The sequence below is a fragment of the Melozone crissalis genome, unplaced genomic scaffold, assembly GCF_028551555.1.
Source record: "Melozone crissalis strain CALT ecotype California unplaced genomic scaffold, PUWL_Pcris_2 ptg000027l_1, whole genome shotgun sequence".
In the NCBI taxonomy this organism is placed as follows: domain Eukaryota; kingdom Metazoa; phylum Chordata; class Aves; order Passeriformes; family Passerellidae; genus Melozone; species Melozone crissalis.
In genome coordinates, this window is record NW_026535805.1 from 72,311,068 (window position 1) to 72,330,799 (window position 19,732).

The 19,732-nt window shown below is 39.9% G+C and overlaps 1 protein-coding gene across 1 annotated transcript; it reads left to right on the top strand.

Annotated features, from left to right (window-relative positions):
• Positions 1-10,884: 10,884 nt before the first annotated feature.
• CGA (glycoprotein hormones, alpha polypeptide) lies at positions 10,885-13,632 on the top strand. Its single transcript, XM_054280415.1, has 3 exons — positions 10,885-10,984; positions 11,929-12,113; positions 13,555-13,632. The coding sequence occupies exons 1-3, from the start codon at positions 10,885-10,887 to the stop codon at positions 13,630-13,632; spliced, it is 363 nt and encodes a 120-aa protein (XP_054136390.1).
• The last annotated feature ends 6,100 nt before the right edge of the window (positions 13,633-19,732 follow it).

Genomic DNA, 19,732 nt, shown 5'->3' on the forward strand with positions numbered 1-19,732 from the left:
ATTCCAAATGTGGTAAATAATGAAAGTATCAGTTGATATCCATGCATGCTTTTTGCCCCCCCTAATTTCCTTCCTCACTCTTTCCTCTGCATTCAATTTTATTTTGTTAGACTTTCATTTGCTAGACTGATGAATCACTTACTTTATGGTTAGCACTTGCTCATTCCTTGTTTGTAACTGGCACTGATCACAACTTTGTATGTAGGATTTGGTTGAGTGGGAGGGAAAGCATGTGCATAGGATTCATATTTCTTTTTAGAAACATTTGCTAGACCACCACCCAGAAACTTGTGACCCAGTACTAGTTCACAGATAGCAAGATGAGTGACTCCAACATAAACTGATGGTAATCACAGAGGACTCTTTTGTACACCCCAGGAAACTGAACTCATCACTCACTACATTCCCTGTCCTCCCTGTTTGCAGTGAGCAGTTCTGCAAGTTGTGTTCTGAGGAATACTAATCATATGTTTGTGAGTACTGATTCACAATTTGCTTAATATAGGTTTTTAAAGCATACTGCTATGGATGTCAGTCTGAAAAAGTTGCCAAGAATGTTTCTTCCTCTGTTTTCTCTGCACATTAAAGTAGCATTGGTGGAAGACTTAAAGCAAACAGCCAGGAAACTGTTAAAACACAAAGATATTGGCACTGAGCTTTACTTTTCCCTGTCAGAGTGAGCTGATTTCACACACACAACCCTTTAAACCAATAAATCAATGGTAAACTCATGACCTTATTTGCTGTAATGAATCATTTGTATTGCTGTGTTCTGCAGCATATCAAACAGCAGCAAATCTGGCCATTACACTCTGCCTGGTTCAGTGCTGCAGTAAAACTCTGTTTAAATTAAAAATGTATGTTTCAGCTTGACAAGGCCTATCAAATGTTAACATTTGTTTCCTAGTCATACTTCACTTGGTAGTATTTCGTCCTAGCCAGTAGAAGTAGCAAAGCTGTACTATCTCTGAATTTCCCACCTAATATCCAGGTATGGCTTTTAAATTTTTTTTTTTAAATAAAAAAAAAGTAAAGAATATTAGCAAGAAAAAAAATAAATACAGTCAATTAACAAGTGGTGACATTGAAATATTCTTATTAGCTTGCTAGCCAAATGGTCTGATTGCCTTCTTAGAGTAGCATGTAGTTCACTCTCAGATATCAACATCATGAGGCTGGAGCTGAAGGTTCATTTTAAAGATTTTGTATGCCAGCATGATTTTTTCCCAGTCTGTAAGTATCTGCCTCTACTAAAGACTCTACAAGCTGACAATCCTCAATACATATTTCTATGATTTCAAACCTGATATTGTTAAATGCATTTTGTGTTAGTCTGTGGACTTGTCTATGCCTATCAGACTCTAGGTCCTGGTGAAGTTAGTCCTACCTGTGAATAGCTGTGGGAAGGTGACTACATTCCTGAAAGTCTGCTGCACTTGCAGCACCATCCTTTCAAAGGATACAGAGCATTCCCTTCTCAGTATCAAGCAAGCAGAGTGTTGGTCTGTAGTTGTTATACTGTCTAGGACCATACATCATGAATAAAAATAATTTGGATAAAAGGATAGCCTTTTCTTCAGAGAATTTTCAAGCTGAGTACCTTCTGAAACAAAAGGTTACAAAGAACGCAGACAAAGAGAAAGAATCTGGGAGGCAATTAGTAGATAAGATCAATCCTCACTTTCCTCCCCTTTCTAACCTCCAGGATATGTTGTGGGACATTACAGAGAACTACTTACAGCATGTCTCTTAGGTTATCTGACTGCAAAAGAAAAACACGATTATATTCATTCCAGCATATTAGACAAAACAGTAAAGATGCTTTGGACTGGATCTAGTTCATTGTGAATATCTTAAAAAATGGGTATGACTGTCCAAGCCAGCGCTCTAGACCTGTGTGTAAGCAGTGGAGCAAGCAATTGTAGGGCATCACCCATTTTATTCTAAGGTGAGAGCTGACAGCCCATGCCTGTGTCTTTCAACTGACTGCCAGAGCAGCCAGCATGGACATTGCCCATGTGTACTGCAGATGTCTAAAGCTGAGGGGATTTGAATCCCACTCTGGTAGCTTTTTTCCTTCTGTGCACTTGTGCAAGGGTAAAATATCAATAATCTATACTTCTTGACAGTTTACTACTGGAGTGCACACAGAATGTTGCAGGAACAAAGTAATTCCTGAGTGTTGAAGCAGGGAGTGATCTCCTGAAGCATTTGTTACTGTATTTCTCATGTGTGAAAAGAGGAGACACACACCATCTAGACCATCTGATCAGGAGACTTTATTCAGTCGTTTCATTTTGTGTTCTAACTTACCTTAAGAAATAGTGTGGATCACAAAATAATATAAAATAGGAGCTTTAGAACTTTTCTGGTTTTCAGACTGCCTTCCCTGCCTTCTCCCTCCTCTAAAATTTACAGCTTAGACCTTTATAGTCTACTTAGATAGACATTTAGCCTAAACCTGAGATATAAATTTAATGGATTGCTGGACCCTGAAGACAGCCATGCAATATTGTTGGCAGCAAATGGTTACTGTTCTGCTATGTGAGAATGGCTAAATTTCAACAATGTGGGAAATAAACTCTAAATATCCAGCATTGAAAGCACTGTATGTTCTATTTAGAAGCGTTATTATGTAATTGTAAGCCCTTTTTATTTCTGATAGACAACTGTACGGAGGTGGGCAACACTGGCCCACTTTGCTTTCCAACATGGCATTAATTATAACTCTCTAGCCCATTTTCCATGTGCTGACTCACACCAATAGCCAAATACCATGTCTAATTTCTTTTATTAGTTGCTCTGATAGTGTCTGGCTGAAGTGAAACAAATGCTGTGCACAGTTCCTCCAGAGGGCAGGTGGCTGTATGAAGGGATAGCTTAGACATGATCAGAAGAGACCACTGTGAGTGAGGGAAATGATTTGCTGCACTATGTAGACCTAAGGCCACATCTGAAAATTCTGGTGAAGCCCCGAACATCAGTTTGACATCTGATGTGTTAAGAAAAATGCCCAAGTGGGTTGAACAGAAGGAGTTTAGGGGAAGGACTTTAGTCCCCCAAAGCCAGTATGAGGTGGTGACTCTCCAGGGCAGGGGACCATTATCTGGTTGTTCTCTGTGTGGGTTTCTTCAGTGCTGCTGCAATATGGAACTGAAGTATGGTGAGTTTTTTATTCAGCCAGATTACCTGGCAGCCAGTTTTCTCTGTGCAGGGACAGTAAGAGAGGGTAACAGCTACCTGGTAATGATCCTCTTGGTGATTTGACAGAAAGAACTTCTTTCTAGAACTGTCTTCAGAAGCCTTTTCCCAGGTAAGTTTCTATGTCAGTGCATTTTTTTATTATCAGCAATGTAGGCTGTTTCTTGCTTGCTGCAATTTGATTGGAAGTTGAGGAACCTGCACATTTTTTCTGCTTCCGTTTTTAAATCAAGAAATACAGTTCTATGAAATGTGAAAGCAATTAATAACATAAACCTCTACTAATAGAAGAGGTGATACAGTGAGCAAATGAAAGCATTCAGATCTGGGACTAGAAAAGGATAATAGCTAATTGTATGAGCAATTATTACTGTATAAGATAATGGGAGTTGCTGAAATAGCTAGTTGTATAAATGAGACATCCTGCATTATTGATCAGGCTTCTTTGTTTTAGCTGCAATAGAGACATACATTTCAATTTTACATGGCTATTTATCAAGTCTAAACCTCACGTGCAATGATGCACTCATATGGTTTGGGGTGTATGTGTGTTTTGTGGGTTTTTTTTCAAGAAAAGGGAGAAATGTTGAAATATGTTTAAAGTAAGGCAGCATCTCTCATGGGCTATCCTTGTGGGGCTATCCTTGTGGTTCAGGAGCATATTCATTGATATAATTGGTTTGATCAGTAGTCTATTCAGTCCAGTGGTTTACCTCTGTCTGATAATAAATACATTAAAAGTAATTACTGTTTCAGGAGTCTAACAAACCTGGTTACTTCGACTTAGCAGCATTATACATCACAGGAACAGACCTTCCTGACCTTGTAATCTCGTTTAGTCATCATATGAGGTGTAGTTACTTTTATTAATTTAAAGTAGAGAATAAGAATATTGAAATGCAATCTCTGAAGCCCTTGAAGTTAAACCTACATGTTAATGACATTTTGTTTTCTGTCCCACAATGCTGTGAGAATTGTAATATTATCTATTCTAAATTTGCTCAAAGGAATTGGATTTCAAATAAACCTATTAATAAAAGAAGCATGAAAACAGAGCTAAACAAGAGTCATCATCCTATTAGTACTGTATGTTGCCTAATAACAAGCAATGATTAAACATTTTGACCTTGAAAATCGCAGTAAGAAGGGGGAAAATATATTTTGTTCTTATAATCTTTCTGATTTTCTTCAGTGGCATAGTTTTTACTTAGCTTGCATGAAGTAATGTTTATTGCAGGTATTTCTGAAGTGCCATAGTCTGTAATATTAATTCCATTAAGAACAGACAAAAAAAAAATATATTAGTGAACCCACTTCACACTATGGTTTTAGAACAGGAGAGGCTTTTCAGTCAATTATTTATGTGCAATAAGTACTGAAAGACTTATTATCTCAGAATAATCAATGTTTGGCTGAAACTTGAGAATACTAATAGCTGATCTTAAAAGTCTTGATCCAGTGTCAATTGAAATAATGGCAGAACTCCTGTCAATTTTAAACAAAGGAGGCAGAGGCCAAGAAGTATTGCTTTGAGAGATAATTTTAGATAATCTGTTTAAAGCATCTGTAAAAGAATAGAAAATTTGACTTTCACTCTTTGCATAATACAGTATGAAGTATTTTAGCAGAGGGGACCTCCTAATGGTGTGTATGTATATTTTCTGTTGCCTTGGGGGGCCTTTATAACAGATATAAATGTATATATATATATACATATATATATGTACACACACACATGTATGCACTAAGCTAGTGTTACTGTCTCTGGGAATAAACTGATGGCAGCTAAAAAAATTAGGATCAAGCTGACAAGGAGTAGGGAGACTGTGGAATACTGAAATACCCGCATATCTCTTTATTGAACACTCAAGTTACTTCTTTTGTTCCTGGAATACCCAGCAAATATTTTCTCTTCAAGATATGCTGTCACTCATTCTAGTTGTTTGATCTCTTCAGCCGTCCTGATAATTTGGTTAAGTCAGTGCGGAGTGACTTGGGGTATGTGGGATTTTCTCTCCTCCTAGGAATGTCTGGAAGATAGCATAAGAAATGAAGGAAGTGACACCCAAAATGCAAAAGATAGTACCAGTGCTTCAGGATGCCTTCTGGTGCAGGGTCTGGTGCAGGCTCTCACTTGTGGGTGCTGTGTCAGCCTGCAGGGCAGGGCTGGACAAAGATATCAAGGAGGCATTTGAAGATTGCAAGGAAGAAGGAAAGAGGAGTTTCTGGCATCTGCTGAGCTGATTCCATTCTCTCAGATGGAGGACTGCTCTTTTCTGATTTTGCACAAATGATGAAGGGTGAATTTTGGCTGCATTTGGAGGAAGTTCTGAAATGTAATTTAATTATTATTGAAAAAAATATATCCTCCAAAGCTCAACCTGCTTGTCCATCCAAGCCAAAAATGCTATCAAAACTTCATGTTAAAGGTTTTTTCTTCTCATTTACTTGTCAGCAGGGATTAGGAAGACCAATAAAGAAGGCAGGGATGAACACAGCAGCAATTAAAACCCAAAAGTTATGTGTGTGCTCTACAGTATTTTCTGCTGGGGTATGGTAAACCTTGTATTATCCTTATCAAAATAGGCAGATTCTGTATAACAGTGCTTGTATGTAAACACACTTGGAAGTGTGTTTCTGTTTATTGATAGAGTGGACTTATTTTTTAATAGAAGCATTTGTTTTCTGAAGCAAGAGAGCCCTTTCCCAGTCTTTTACAGACAGTGCTGTGTGTCAGTGCTGAGTGGCAGAGTAGAAAATCTTTCCTCTAGCAAGGAAGAGGCAGCATCAGGAGGCAGCGTGCAGATAAGCAGATATCGCTAAGTAGGGAAGTAGGACAGATACCCTGAGACAGCATCTGGCGGAGCCAGGGAGGAGACGTGAGCTCTCCTTTCCAGAGACAGCCAGAGAAGGAGCTGTAGGGACCCAGCTCCTCGAAAAGAGCCAAAAGTTCTGCAGCCTCATAATATTTAGGTTCTGAGCTCATGCTGATTTCAGCCTTAACAAGTGCTATATTTAGTGTCATGTATGTTCCTTAATAGAGTCCCAGCTCAATTTAGGAACACACTGGCCTCAAAGAAACATGAAAATTTTAGCAATTTGTTGCATTGTTCTAGTGCAGAATGGCAAAATACTGATCTTGGCAAAGCATATTCGATGGTCTAGTTTGGGGTACATATTTACCTCTATTTTCATCCATATGCTTGTACAGACCGTGAAATCATGATATCAGTGTGGCAAAAATACTTGTGAGAGTATCACTAAGTGATTTAATAAACTAGAGGGTGCCCTCTCCCCCTCCAAAACAGTGAGCCACTTTCTCTCATTTCTCATTCACTCACACATTAAGACAGATTTGACCAAGTATTTTTAGGTGGAGATTTGGAGCGGCTAAAGTAAGAAATCCTCTTAATAAATATAGGAGCTTTTTTTAAACTATCTTTTATGCCAGTGTAATTCCATTGACTTCACAAGATTTTTTCCTAATACATTCTCATAGGGAAACAGTAGCAGGTTGTGGGTTTATTTTTTTTTTTCACTGCGGGGATAACATTGTCACTGTGCTGGAATCCTTCTCATGAAATAAACGTTTTGCGTAGCTTTTGCTTTTTACAAATAGAAGATTTGCTACAATACATAGGAAAATGTAAAATATACAATATAAAGTTTACTTATTTTCATTGTTATGAAAACAGTTTTCTGGCTTTTACAAGCCATCCTGGCTTTCCCAAAGGACTGCAAGCTGAGGTGAGTATGAAATGGGCAGGACAGAGGCACTCCATAAACTTCAGCAATTTTCATCATTTTGCTTTGAATGGCAAGAAATATTAAGCGTCTCTCTTCCAGGGAAGCACTTCTCAATAAACTATGTTTACCAATAGCTCTCAGATTTCAGCTGTATGCTTTTGTTATTAAATGAAACAAAAACTGTGGGGAGAGAGACGTTTTAAAAATTCATTTATCTTTTATTAGACCAGCACACATTTAAAAAAAAAAAAACAAACAAACTTACAGGTGTAGAAATCAGTCTTCAGTTGTGGAACAGGAGCCAATTTCAAGCCAAGCGTAGGCTAGGGACAATTGTTTTGAGTTTAACTTTGTTACAGTGATGAGCTGAACAAATAGAAGAGAAAAAGGTGTCTGACACCTTGAAGCAGATGAGGTTGTTAGTGAAGGCAGAGGTGATAAAGGTTGCGATAAATGTGTCTGAAATAGCAAATGGAGTCTGGGGGTGTTGTGGTTATTAAGAAGAGAGTCAGGGCAAGGGAGAAGAAAACCAAAGAGCAGAAATCTACTGAGGTGCAATTCACCAAATCCAACTATACAATAAACTTGTTGTAAGAGACTGATTGTTTTGTGAAAAAAAGCCTCATTTTCATAGGAACACAAGAAGCTGCAGGGGGTCTCTTTCAATATCCCATCTCCACCAGTGTGTGACACAAAGCAGGTCCTTAAAAGGTAATTTTAAGCCTTTGGGAGTTTAAGAATTTTTTAAATCTATAAAACATTTGTAAATCTCTCCGGGTAGAACAGTGATCAGTCCAAGGCAGCTACCCTGGGCTCTCAATGATGAAAAATAGGCACACAGTAAAAGTGGCTTAATCTTGTACTGAAATAGATTTTTAGGGCTATTTCTCTGCACTGTCTGTAAGGGCAATCCAGAGTGAGTAACCAGGGCTTGGGCACTTCACTTCTGCAGCGAGCTTTTACATCTGAAGTGAACCTCCCTCAAGTCTCCAGGACTTGGAAACACAGCAGGGTCTTGAGCACCGACCCAAGGCTGTTTGCATAGCCAGGGGCTGTTCCCAAAAGGGGTCTGAATGTTGGCCTCCCCTTTGGGAAGAGGAGGGGAAACATCCAATGGATTCAAGCCAGGCTGTACCGCTTGGCCAGAAGGCAGAGTAAGACCCGTCCTATTTAGCCAGCTCTACACAGACTCTGACACTTGAAATTGAGAACTTACAAGTCTCTAACCTGCACTCTGATGCAGTTTTCAGAAGTCCTTCCATTGCATTAACTTTATTCTAAAAACAAGATAAGATCCTGCAAGAAATCTTACCTTTACAAAGGTGTTCCTTCTACATTTTTATGTTTATCCATGCATTCATTTTCTGGGCATTTAATTCAAATGGGGAATTTACAAACTAACATTTCTTCTAAATGTTTGTATCAATCACTGTTCCACTATTTTTTATTCTCTGCTAAAACAATGCCATTTCTATAGTAGTGTTTTATAATATATTTTTAATAATATTCCCCAATTAAAAAAGAAGTGTTAGAAAACATTAATTTGTTCTTTTTTGAAAATGAGCTTCTGTTAATTGAAAACTGTAGCAAAAAAATGGATGTTCAGTGTTTCTGTTCCCCCAGAAACTCATACAGCACTGACTTCGTGCTCTCAATCTGACCTTTTTTTCATTATATAAGAAAAAGATAATCCTTATGAAAGTCAGGTTGAAGATAAGATCAGCATGGTGGGCTGGTAATTACATGAAGTGATGTTCAGTCATTAGAGAAATTGTACAGTTGATCCAATGGCTTAGATGTGGGCGAGGAATATGATCTAGCTGTTACTGGTATAAAAGAAAGGTGCAACTTTTTCATACATCAGTTTTGGCAACTTACCACCAAGCATTGAGGACAGCTCATCTTCAAACACCATCCTGCAGTTTCTCTCATTTATTCTTGTTGAACAAGGAGGTAATATATTTTTATTTTTTCATTACTGTTACAGAGGAACAATTGCATATGTTTTGACATTCTCTTTTCCTTCTTTTCCAGAAGTTTCCTCCTCCTACCATTCTGTCAAAGTTTTTGCTTTGAGCATTAACTTAAAAGTTGCTTTGGGACTAAAACATCAATGCTTAGAGTTAAGCTTACTTTATAAGTAAGAGAAAATGAGGCTCTAGAATTAAATTGCAGCTAAACATTGATAATTTTTGATTTTGGATTGGGTCCCAAACTTCTTCATTAGTAACTTTGTGTTTTTCTCCTTCTCAATGGTGGCAACTGATGTCAAATATCAAACACTACACAACCTGTGGTATTAGAGCATCTTTTAGAGTCTTTAACAGAAAAAGACAAGATCTTGTAAGTAATGAGGTGAGAATTAATCTGCTGGGAAAGATTTAAAATTGCCATCTTTCTAAAGAGCTCCTGAAATTCAGGCATTATGTATTGTTCCAGTAGCTCAAGAAAGATAATATTTAATAGAACAAAGTAGAAGCTTCCTTGGATTTGTCAGTGAGATGCAATGAGTGGTGAGAACATTAACTGGTTTAACAGCATGGGCACAGTCAGAAAATTCAAGTAAGACCATCAGACAAAACAGCTATTCCTCTGGAAAAGTAGAGAAGATCACATCTGTGGTTTATTTTCAGGTCTCTTTGGTGGTTTTGGTATGAGCCTGAAAATCTGACTCAATAGAGGAAGTGCAAAACTGCAATTTCAATTCCCCTTTTGGTTAATATAATGTAAAACACCTTCCTTCTGGGATTCCCTTGAGCCATTACAATGTACCAAATTATAGCATTATATCTTCTTGGAAAAATTAGGGTGAAGGATGCCACAGTGCCTTCAGCAAAAAACATGAAAACCAGGATAATCTGTGTAGTGTTGTGGTGTTATTCCTGTGGCTGGCTTCTTTTATTTGAGCTATTGAAGCATTTAGGCTACCAAAAGGCTCAGGATGATGTAGCAACAGATTTAGAAAAGTCTGTCTGTCTTCTGCTGGTGCATGAGGCCCTCCAGCTGACTTCTTGCACTCTGGGGAATGTTCCCTTGGATGGAACAGGGCTTAACATTAAACTGTGGAATTGTGTTCCAGTGCAAGTAAGTCTGCCAGCAGTCACACCCCTCTAAGGGATTGGAAAGAGGATATACACAAACCAACCTTATAAAAAGTGCTTTATCTTCTGGAGGGAGAGGTCCAGCCAATCCACTCTGCTGGCTCCATAGATGCTGTTGAGTACAATTCAGTTCCCAAAATGTTTGGCAGGACAATAAGAGGCTGTGGATCTAAACTGTGTGAAGGACTGCCTTTCTCCTGCACACACAGCTGACTCTTGTTGAAGGAACAGGTCACAGAGGGCTGGCAGCTGCTCCTCAGGAACATGACAGCCGTGTTCAATGCTTCCAAAGCTTTCAGGAAAAGTCCAAGCGGAGAAGGGAAACCACAGGTTTCACAGAACCTGTATGCAAACCTACACGCATACACTGAACTTTTGGATACCTCTTCTAAATGCTTATTTCTAGTGCTTCCAAAATTGTTGCCAATGTTTTCTCCTCCTGATTGTTATTGGGCGCTTTTAATTCCTTTATCCTCTGTTTTCTGCCAGCATGAACTGACTCACTGGGCAGGTGGGAGGGAGGAGGTGAAGTTACTTGTACCCAGCACCCAGCCTTGACGCCTGGTGACTACCACATCATCAGCCTCTTAGCCATTCTGCTTAGCTCGGCGCCAGATCATTCTCTTTCCTCTAATTTTTTTTTCTATCTTATTAGGAAGATGCTTGTTTCCACTGCCTTCATTCATTGCACTGGAAAGCACTGCATATCAGTTTTGCTCATAAACTTTGTTTCTTTCCAATTTAGTAACCCCTGTCAGGCAGGAGCCATGTTCTTTTCATACTGCCTTTGGTCTCAGCCTTCAAAAACATGTGTATTTGTATTTCTAGACAGATCATGGATTGCTATGGGAAGTATGCAGCTGTCACATTGACCATTTTGTCTGTATTTCTACATCTTCTTCATACTTTCCCAGATGGAGAGTTTCTCATGCAGGGTAAGCTGCTTTCAGCATTCAGAAATAGAACAATTATAAAGAGTATTAATTAAATTTTCACATTTTATAAATGTGGTCATAAATTTTATCATTCAGTTGCATTTATTGACAATGAGGGTATAATAAATCAAGATAATTTCACTATGAGCATGCTTCCTATTTCTTCCTTAAATTTAATTTCTCCAGGTCAACAATGTCCTAGATGACCATGTCCTCAAGTTGATATGGGTAACCTTAATCCTTGAAACACTATTGAATAGAAATGTTTGGTTTCTTGTACTCCTGTGAACTAAATTACAATGTAACATTAGGAACAGCAGAACCACAGCTTTTCCTCATAATATGCAGAATATTTTTCCTACATAGATCCCAGAATATGGGATGCTGGTGGTGTAGCATTCTATGAAAGACATATGTTAGATTTTTAAGGGTGCTTCGGAGGTTGCAGGGTTTTTTATTTAGCCTTAAATAAGATATAAAAAAATGTGATGTACAAAAATCTTGGTACCACTGAATGCTTTAAAAGTATTCTATAACAAAATCTTGCCTAAAACCAGGCAATGTTTAAGAAGCACTACAAATCCTGCTGGTGCTTTTAACTATCTGCAGCTAGTAGGAAGGTTTCTAGGAATGGCTAGTGCTGTAGACAGAAACAAACCTTCCCAAGTATCAACAAAATTGAAAAGAAAACCAGAAAAGATCCAGTAGACCATGCTTGTGGTTTACCTAGAAAGCCACAGCCTAGTTTTACAGCTGGTGCATGTTGCAGAGTTGAAAAAACCTGAAGAGGAGAGCTTTTGTGTTGTGCTTTTCTGTTCTGCAGACATCAAGCAACAGAATGTGGCTTGTGCTTCCTCTTATGGCCTGCACTTTCCCTTTCTTTTTGAAAATGAAAATACATCTGGAAACCAAGTAAAATCCTCTTCCTTATATTTTTATGGCAGGTTGTCCAGAGTGCAAGCTAGGGGAGAACAGGTTCTTTTCCAAGCCAGGAGCACCCATTTACCAGTGCACTGGGTGCTGTTTCTCCCGTGCCTATCCCACTCCAATGAGGTCCAAGAAGACCATGCTTGTTCCAAAGAACATTACATCAGAAGCAACATGCTGTGTAGCAAAGGCTTTTACCAAGGTGAGGGTAAGAATGAGGTCTGCTTTAGCTTCTTTTAGAATGCAATATTAAGGTGAAGCACTGAATAGTAAAAAATATGGTTTTGCTGGAGGACACCGGAGAGCAGTTTGAAGAATCCTTGTCATTTATGTCCTTTATGCCTTGGTTCTTTCTTTTTTATAAAGAAGAAATTAAATCATCAACCAGTAATGTGTCTGATATTCAGCTGGGATGAGGCAATTGGTGCAGTGACACTGAATTCTGTGAAACTGCTTTGTCTCATGACACCTGCAGCTCTGGTGGTGGACTTGTCCCAGTATTTTCATCTTCTGGATGTGCACCCTCCCCTTAAATGCTATGCAGTGTGTATTTGATTTTAATAAGTCAATTGCCTTGTGTCTTTCCTGCATAGAAAGGAGTTCTCTGGGAAGGTGCCTGGTCAATACTATCAATTACATGTATGGGAATGAGGGACCAAAGCCATCTGTGCTCGTTAGATTAATTGAGATGGTGTTTTACTTTTTCATAGTATAACCAAGAAGGAGCTGTAAATGTGTGCAAGTACTGGGAGCATTTAACATTCACCTGGAAGGATCTTTTAAAATTTCTTCTAACTCTGATTATTTTGGGAGTGTTTCTGCTCCAAGTGAAGAAACCTTACATTTTATGTAGTAGATGGTGAGCTGGTTGAAACAAGCCAAGGTGTCTATCCTGTGGTGACCTGAATCGGGCTAGAGGTTCAGCTCAGTTACCCACTCACAGACTCGGTGCATTTGAAATACCTTAGAGTGCTGAAGTCATATGGGTATGGCTGGCAGACACAGAACCCATGAAAGTGTTTCTAGAGTGACAGCTGGAGGCTTGGTGAGATCCCCTCTGGCCCCTCAGATGATGATGGACAGCTCAGTGGGTGCAGCTGAACAGAGCACTGGGTCTCCACTGGCTGTGATGAGAGCCAGACACCTGACTTTAAACTCTGCTGAACCAATCCCGGCTCTTCACCTGAGGACAACATAGATCTTACTCTACACTGACAATGCTATACGTGCCCTGAGGCAGCAGCTAGAATTTGGTTGAGATTATGTATAAAGGTGACTCTTGTGTTTGTTGCCTTTGTTTTTGTAATTCCCATGTGATGTATTTTAAGGATACTTTCTGATTTTCCATAGATTGGTTACTAGATGCTTTTGGAAAATGAGACACTTTAAGGAATGTCCAAGTTAAAGAGCAGCATATTGTGTCACTGTGCATGTCACTGCTGAAAACTTTCACATTACAGTTCCAAAAACAGTGATGATGCAGCTTCATAGCTCGGTGTTGAGGTCATTCTAATACATGTACCCCAAAGGGCCTGTGTACTTTTAGTTATGAAGTTTTCAGAGATATTTTACTCGACAATACTGTTTATACTGCTTAGCTGATCCTAATTATTTGTTTTATGTGTGTGTTTTCTCTTTTTAAGATTACCCTTAAGGACAATGTGAAGATAGAGAACCATACAGATTGTCACTGCAGTACCTGCTACTACCATAAATCCTAAAGCCTGTCCCTTTGTTAATGGTCAAGGACAACAGGACAACAGTGAATGGAACATTTGTTTTTCAGCTTTTACAGCACCACAGTGTAAAACCTTATGTTTTCTGGTAAAGACTCTGGGTAGACCTCTGGATAAGATAGATGGCTATTTTATTTCCTCCTTGCTTCTTCATGCATTTAAGTAAGTGTAATTATTTCCATTAGGGATAAAATACAGCACTTGCATGACCAAATGCTTGATCTATTTTTAAAATAAACTGTCACTTAAATCATCAATGTTTATTGAGGAAAATGGTGATTTATTAGCTAAATAGACAAAAATAGATTCTGATGCAATTTAAATTTCTAGATTTCTAGATTTTTTTTTAAATGGGAGAGAGAGGGAAAAGGGGAGAGAAGGATGGGAAACTGAACAGAAGAATTATTTTCCCCTTATTCACTTAATGATTAAATTTTTTGAAGTTGCAATATATTGTTCCTCCTGCTTTTCTTCCATATTTATTTTACCTAATGGACAGAAAGTATAATAATATAGTATAATATAATCTATGCACAGTACTCTGTCTTTCTGTGCCATCTTTTATATTTTTCTGAGTTTAATCTCCTCCCGTATAGATAGGCAAATGATGCAAAATCAAACAGTATAAAGAATTTTTGTACATTTTCATGTAGCAATGGTGGAATAGAGTAGTCATACAAGAGTATTAGCTGTTTAAGCTGCTTACCTTTTGCTTGTCTTCATCAGGGCATAGAGCTTTAGTAATTCCCAAATGCCTTGTGCTAGACCCAGGTATACAAATGGAAAAGGTAGGGAATGTGTTAGGTGAGAAGAGGACCACAGAATACGTACTCATTACACCTGACATTAGTATAAAAAACTTGTTTAGTTGTAGTAGGTTACATCGGGGGCTCTGGAGGAGCTGCTCACAGGACTGAAGCCTGCCCATGGGAACTGAAGTGAATGAATTTCTTTGCTCTTCATCCTAATTTCTGGGGTGAGAGCATCATCCTTGCTTTGGTCACTGGCTGCAAGAGTTTAAATGCGGTGACCCAAAAAGTCTCAGATGTATTTGTGGGGGATTTCCTTGCAGTTGTAGCTGTGAGGATGGCAGTAAGAGATTCCAGTGGGGACAGGGAGGATTTCCTCAGTGACGCTGCGAGGGTGGCTGCTCTGTCCCGGGCCACGGCCGTGCCTGATACCTGTGCCGATGCCAAGTGCCTGAAGCGGTTTAGACGGACCCCCAGGGCTAAGCTGTGATGGAGAACTTGAGGAGTTAAAGATTGGTTTCTAATGATCATTTAAGCCCATCAATCACCCCTTTTCTGTCTACTGGAGTGCAAATTCAGTGCTATTTGCTGAGAATACAATCGCGGCGCTTTGTGGAGAAGAAAAGGCTTTTCGTTTGTAGGGGAGATGAGGTGCTTAGAGAAGCGTTTTTCAGTTTATGTTCAATAAACCTTACCAAGCTGATCTCCACTCCTTAACCCCTTAACCCTCTCTTATGTCCAGCTTCACCGTGCCATTCCTGGGAGATGTTTTGCCTGACTTGCTCTTGAAAAAAACCGATTTTATGAAGGAGACTGATCTCGTTGCTTCACTGTTCTTACTATTCTGGAAAATTTCAATATTCTGAAAAGCTTTCCCCTTAGTGTTTATCAAAGTCTCAGTTGTTTCCACGTTACTTTTGGTCAGAGGAGAGAAAGTTAAGTAGGACAGTCTTTAGGATTAGCTTAGAAACACCAGCAGCACAGGTTTTCAGGATGAGGAGTCTAATTTCTCATTCTGGATCATCACTCGAACATTGTGGGAATACATGTCAAGCAGCTGCTGCAGCTGACTCACAAATCCAAGCTGCTGTACAATTTTATTAAACGTGATTGATGTGGCTACTTTTGCAGGAAAGCCAGGTCCTACCTGGGATTCCTGGGCAACGAGAGGAGTGATTTGAAGCTGATGATTACCTTTGGGAATGGTATTGTATTTGCTCATAACTTTGACAGGACTGAGAAGGAGAGCAGGGAAACAGGTTCCCTGAAGTTTGCTTGCAGGAGTGATGTGCCTTTTTGTGTTGCCGACCTTCCTGGATGACATCTTACTCAATCAACTCCTCCGGCAGAATCCAACACTTGCTTGTCTACCTATGCTTGTGCTGCGCACAGTAGCCGCACAATAAACTTTTGTTTGCAACTTCTGAATCAACGTCCATATTTCGGGTTGTAAAACCATAGAAACACCAATTAGAGTGAAATCCATGCTTTATACTAAAAAAAAAAAAAAAAAAAAAAAAAAAGAAAAAAAAAAAAAAAAAGAGAGAAAGATGGTCTAGCCCTGTGTCCTGCTAGGATGCCTGGCGTTTTTTCAGGGGCTTTTCTTTTGCTTTAGTCGTGAACTCCTCAACTCACGGATCCCTCTCCCCCTCAGGCGACCTCGGGGGGAGCTTGCAGAGTGTGTATTGGAGGCCGTGTGGAATGGGGGAGCGCCGGGCTCTTTAAGTTCCCTGGCTCTAACTTTTCGGTTCAGGAGTAGCAGCACAGAACAATGAAAGGGATGGAATAAGCACGCAGATACACAAACTGATCAGCAGGGGGTAAGGGAAACAAGGAGACAGACCAGACCCCTTCAGCCCCCAGCTGATGGGCCATTAGGGATGGCACTCGGGCAGTGCGGGGCATCCTGGGCTTCCTAAGCAGTGGGAAGGGGGAATGAGCCTCCTGTCTGCTCCGTGGGTGCTTGGGGACTGGGCAAAACTTTGTATCCCATGTGTGAGTGCTGCCAGGCTTAAGTGAACAGGAGAAGGAACCCACAGTTCTTGGTGACAGCAACTAGCGAGACCAATATGCCAGCAGGATAAGGTCGGGGCAGAGCTTACCAACCTCTAGAACTCCCTAAACAGATGCTGTAGCCAGGTGAGGCTCTGTCTCTTTCCCTTTCCCGTTTCAGTAACAAGTGATAGGTGATAGGGCAGGAGGTGTGGCCTCAAGTTGCAGCAGGGGAGGTTTGGGCTGAATACCAGGAAACATTTTTCCACAGAGAAAGCTTGTTAGGCGCTGGAACAGGCTGTACAGGGAGTGGAGTCACCAAACCTGGAGGTGTTAAAAAAACGTGTAAATGTGGCACTTAGGGACATGACTAAGTAAGGGACTTGGCAGGGCTGGGTTAATGGCTAGACTATATGATCTTTAAGATCTATTCCATCTGAAATGATTCTATCATTCTAAAAGAGAACACTCATCGTCTGGGATGGAATTATTTTCCTCTAGATATCAGGGTTGTCCCAATTGGAGGGACAGAGGGTAGGTCAAGTTGTCAGCAATTGAAGGGACCAGGGTGTATACTTATGTGGGAGAGGTTTAAATATTAGCACATGTAAATAAAATAATATACTTCTTTTTCCCCTCGTTAATTTAATTCTGTATGGACATGTTTGTGTAATTGTATGACAAATTTTAAGCTGGACTAATTGATGAGCAGGAGGAAGCCTGAACATGGAAGGATTCAAGGTATGAGGTCGTGCTGAGTAAGGGGACACAGGATCTGGGCATGGATGGACAGAGAAGCTGTGCTAAATTCAAGGAATCCATGACTGTGGAGAGGCTTGTGAGATGAATGTGTAGTCCACACATTTTCTTGCTAGCAAACTTCAAGCTGGACTGTCTGGAGAGTAGGAGGAGACCCACTTGGTCTAGGCAGGGGAGCCCAGGCAAGCTGAGCTGATATTCAAGGAAGTGCGAATGTAACTGCACTCATTAATCTCAAAAGTGAGGACACATATGTTTTCATAGAGGATTTCAGTCCTCATCAGCTGGAAGGGAGGAGGGTGAGGGTTGTTTTTGTTTATGTGAGTGTGGCTGAAGGCAGTGGTCTGCTGGGTAATCTCTGCAGTTTCCTTGGTGCCTCTCTGGGACAAATGCTCATCTGTTCTGCTGGACAAACCTGCACACAAGGACAGGAGCTGTGTCTAACAGACTGGGATGGAGAGTCCCTGTGTGCCCACAGTTGGGCTGCACCAGTAAGCCCAGAGAAATCCCTGAGTCCTGAAGTCCACAGGATTCAGCAGCCAAACTTTACATGTTTGGCATATATTATTTGAATACATTTTCTTAGGTCATGGTCAGAATGAGGTCAGAATGTAATGTATTTCTTTACATTTGAAAGTAAGCGCAAAAATCCAGGCCATGGTTGAAAGAGTGGCAATGGTAGATCAGTGGGCCCACTTACAGTCAGGACTAGGAAAAACAATGCTACATATTATAAGGAAGTTAATACAGTGGAGCATAATAAAGAATAAATGGGATATGAATAGGAGTGCTGGAAGGCTATCTAGATTTATATTTGTAGGGATTAAATACAATATTTGCAGTAAAAAATATAAACAGAAAAACCAGCACAATACAATTTCATTGCATTATAAAATGGCTGAAATAGAGGCTCAGTTGGTCATATATATTCAAGAGGGCACGGACAAACAATGTCATAAAATCAGAAGAAAAACTAATCCTTTGTTTATGTAGATAGCCAATGTACATCTTCTACATTTTAGGAACAGGGTATTTGTGCATGGAGATAAAATGAAGTCTTTGTCAGTGTGGTTTATAAGTAACAATGAATCAATCAGACTGATACTGTGGATTAAAAATGCTGAAGAACAAGCAGACTGAAGATAAAAATGATATATTTTTGCTGTCACAGTGACCTCTATAAACTTACATCACCACAGTCCTAATAACAAATTCATTCTGTGAGCAGAGGGGCTAGTGAAGCTTGATTTCCTGACTATCTGTGCCACGTCTCATTGAAAATCCATTTTGCCATGTCCTCAGCAAACCCCTCTTCCACCTGGAGGTCCTGTCAGGTGCCCTCCCGAGCTGCTGCAGAGCCATTAGCCAGAGCCAGGGCTGCTGTTTGTCCATCCAGCATGTTTTCTTAGGGGTGCTACCAACTTCTTTTTGGCCAGATCCCAATTTTTATATTTTACCACTAGTAAAAATGTTTATCTTTTTATATTTTACCAATTTTTATATTTTACCAAATTTTATATTTTACCAATTTTTATATTTTACCACTACCACAGACCTGCTAAGACCTGCCAAGAGCTGAGGTCATTACCCTTTATCCAAAAAATACTCATAACTGACCAGAGGGTTAAACATTTGCTGAGGAGCAGCTGTTGGACACCTGGGTGGACAGACAGACACTATGAGGACCTCACTGCTTCCAGGTGCCAGGATGACAAGACTTTCCATTTCCAGTCCACAGCAGGTGAGAGCAGGAAGGGCATCTGCTAAGCAGAAAGATAAAGCTCTCAAGCTGTAGGGATTTTAATGAATTGACATTTCAGACCAGACCTCTTACTCCTAGCAAGACTGATAATTTCCAAGTGAGAAGTCCTTTTCCCTTCCTTTAACACTGCCTGAACAATGTTTTTTTAATAGTGGTGAGGGGGAAAGAGGTTATCCCAGGGCTTGTTCTGGAAAAGCACAGGCTGTCTCCCTTTTACAGCTGGGAAAAAGCTCCTTACTAAATTGGAATTCACTTAAATATATGCATACATAGCAGGAGTCTCTTGCAGTGGCGGGAAGGGCATCAATGGAAATTGCCATAAAAAAAGATTGATTTGAAGATGATGCCAGGAAACTTGTAAACTCACTTGGTGATGAAATAAAACTAACAGTTAATCAGGTGTCTGTTATAGCAGGTGTCTGGAGGATTTCACCATTTCTGGGGTTGCTCTGCAGTTGCTCTGCAGTCTCCCATGTCTCTGACATGTGTTAACCCAGCACTTGGCCTGCTGTCAGGTTGGAGTAAAATGCCATCTCATTATCTGCACACATGTGTAAGCAGTAAATCTAGTAGTTACTGCTCTGCCAAACCATTCTAGGTCTGGGGGTATGAGAGAAATCACTATTCTTCTGGTTGAGGAAACAAAAGGCCAGGAAATTTGCTTTGGGAGAGGACTTCAGCTTGGCGTTAATTTCTTGAGAATTTGGGATTTATTGATTTTATAATTTGTTTTTAAAATAATCTGTCTTTCTTCATAATTTTGATGGTCTAAAAGCATAAGAAACATCTTTCAGGTCAAATCAATCATCCTTCTACCCAAGCA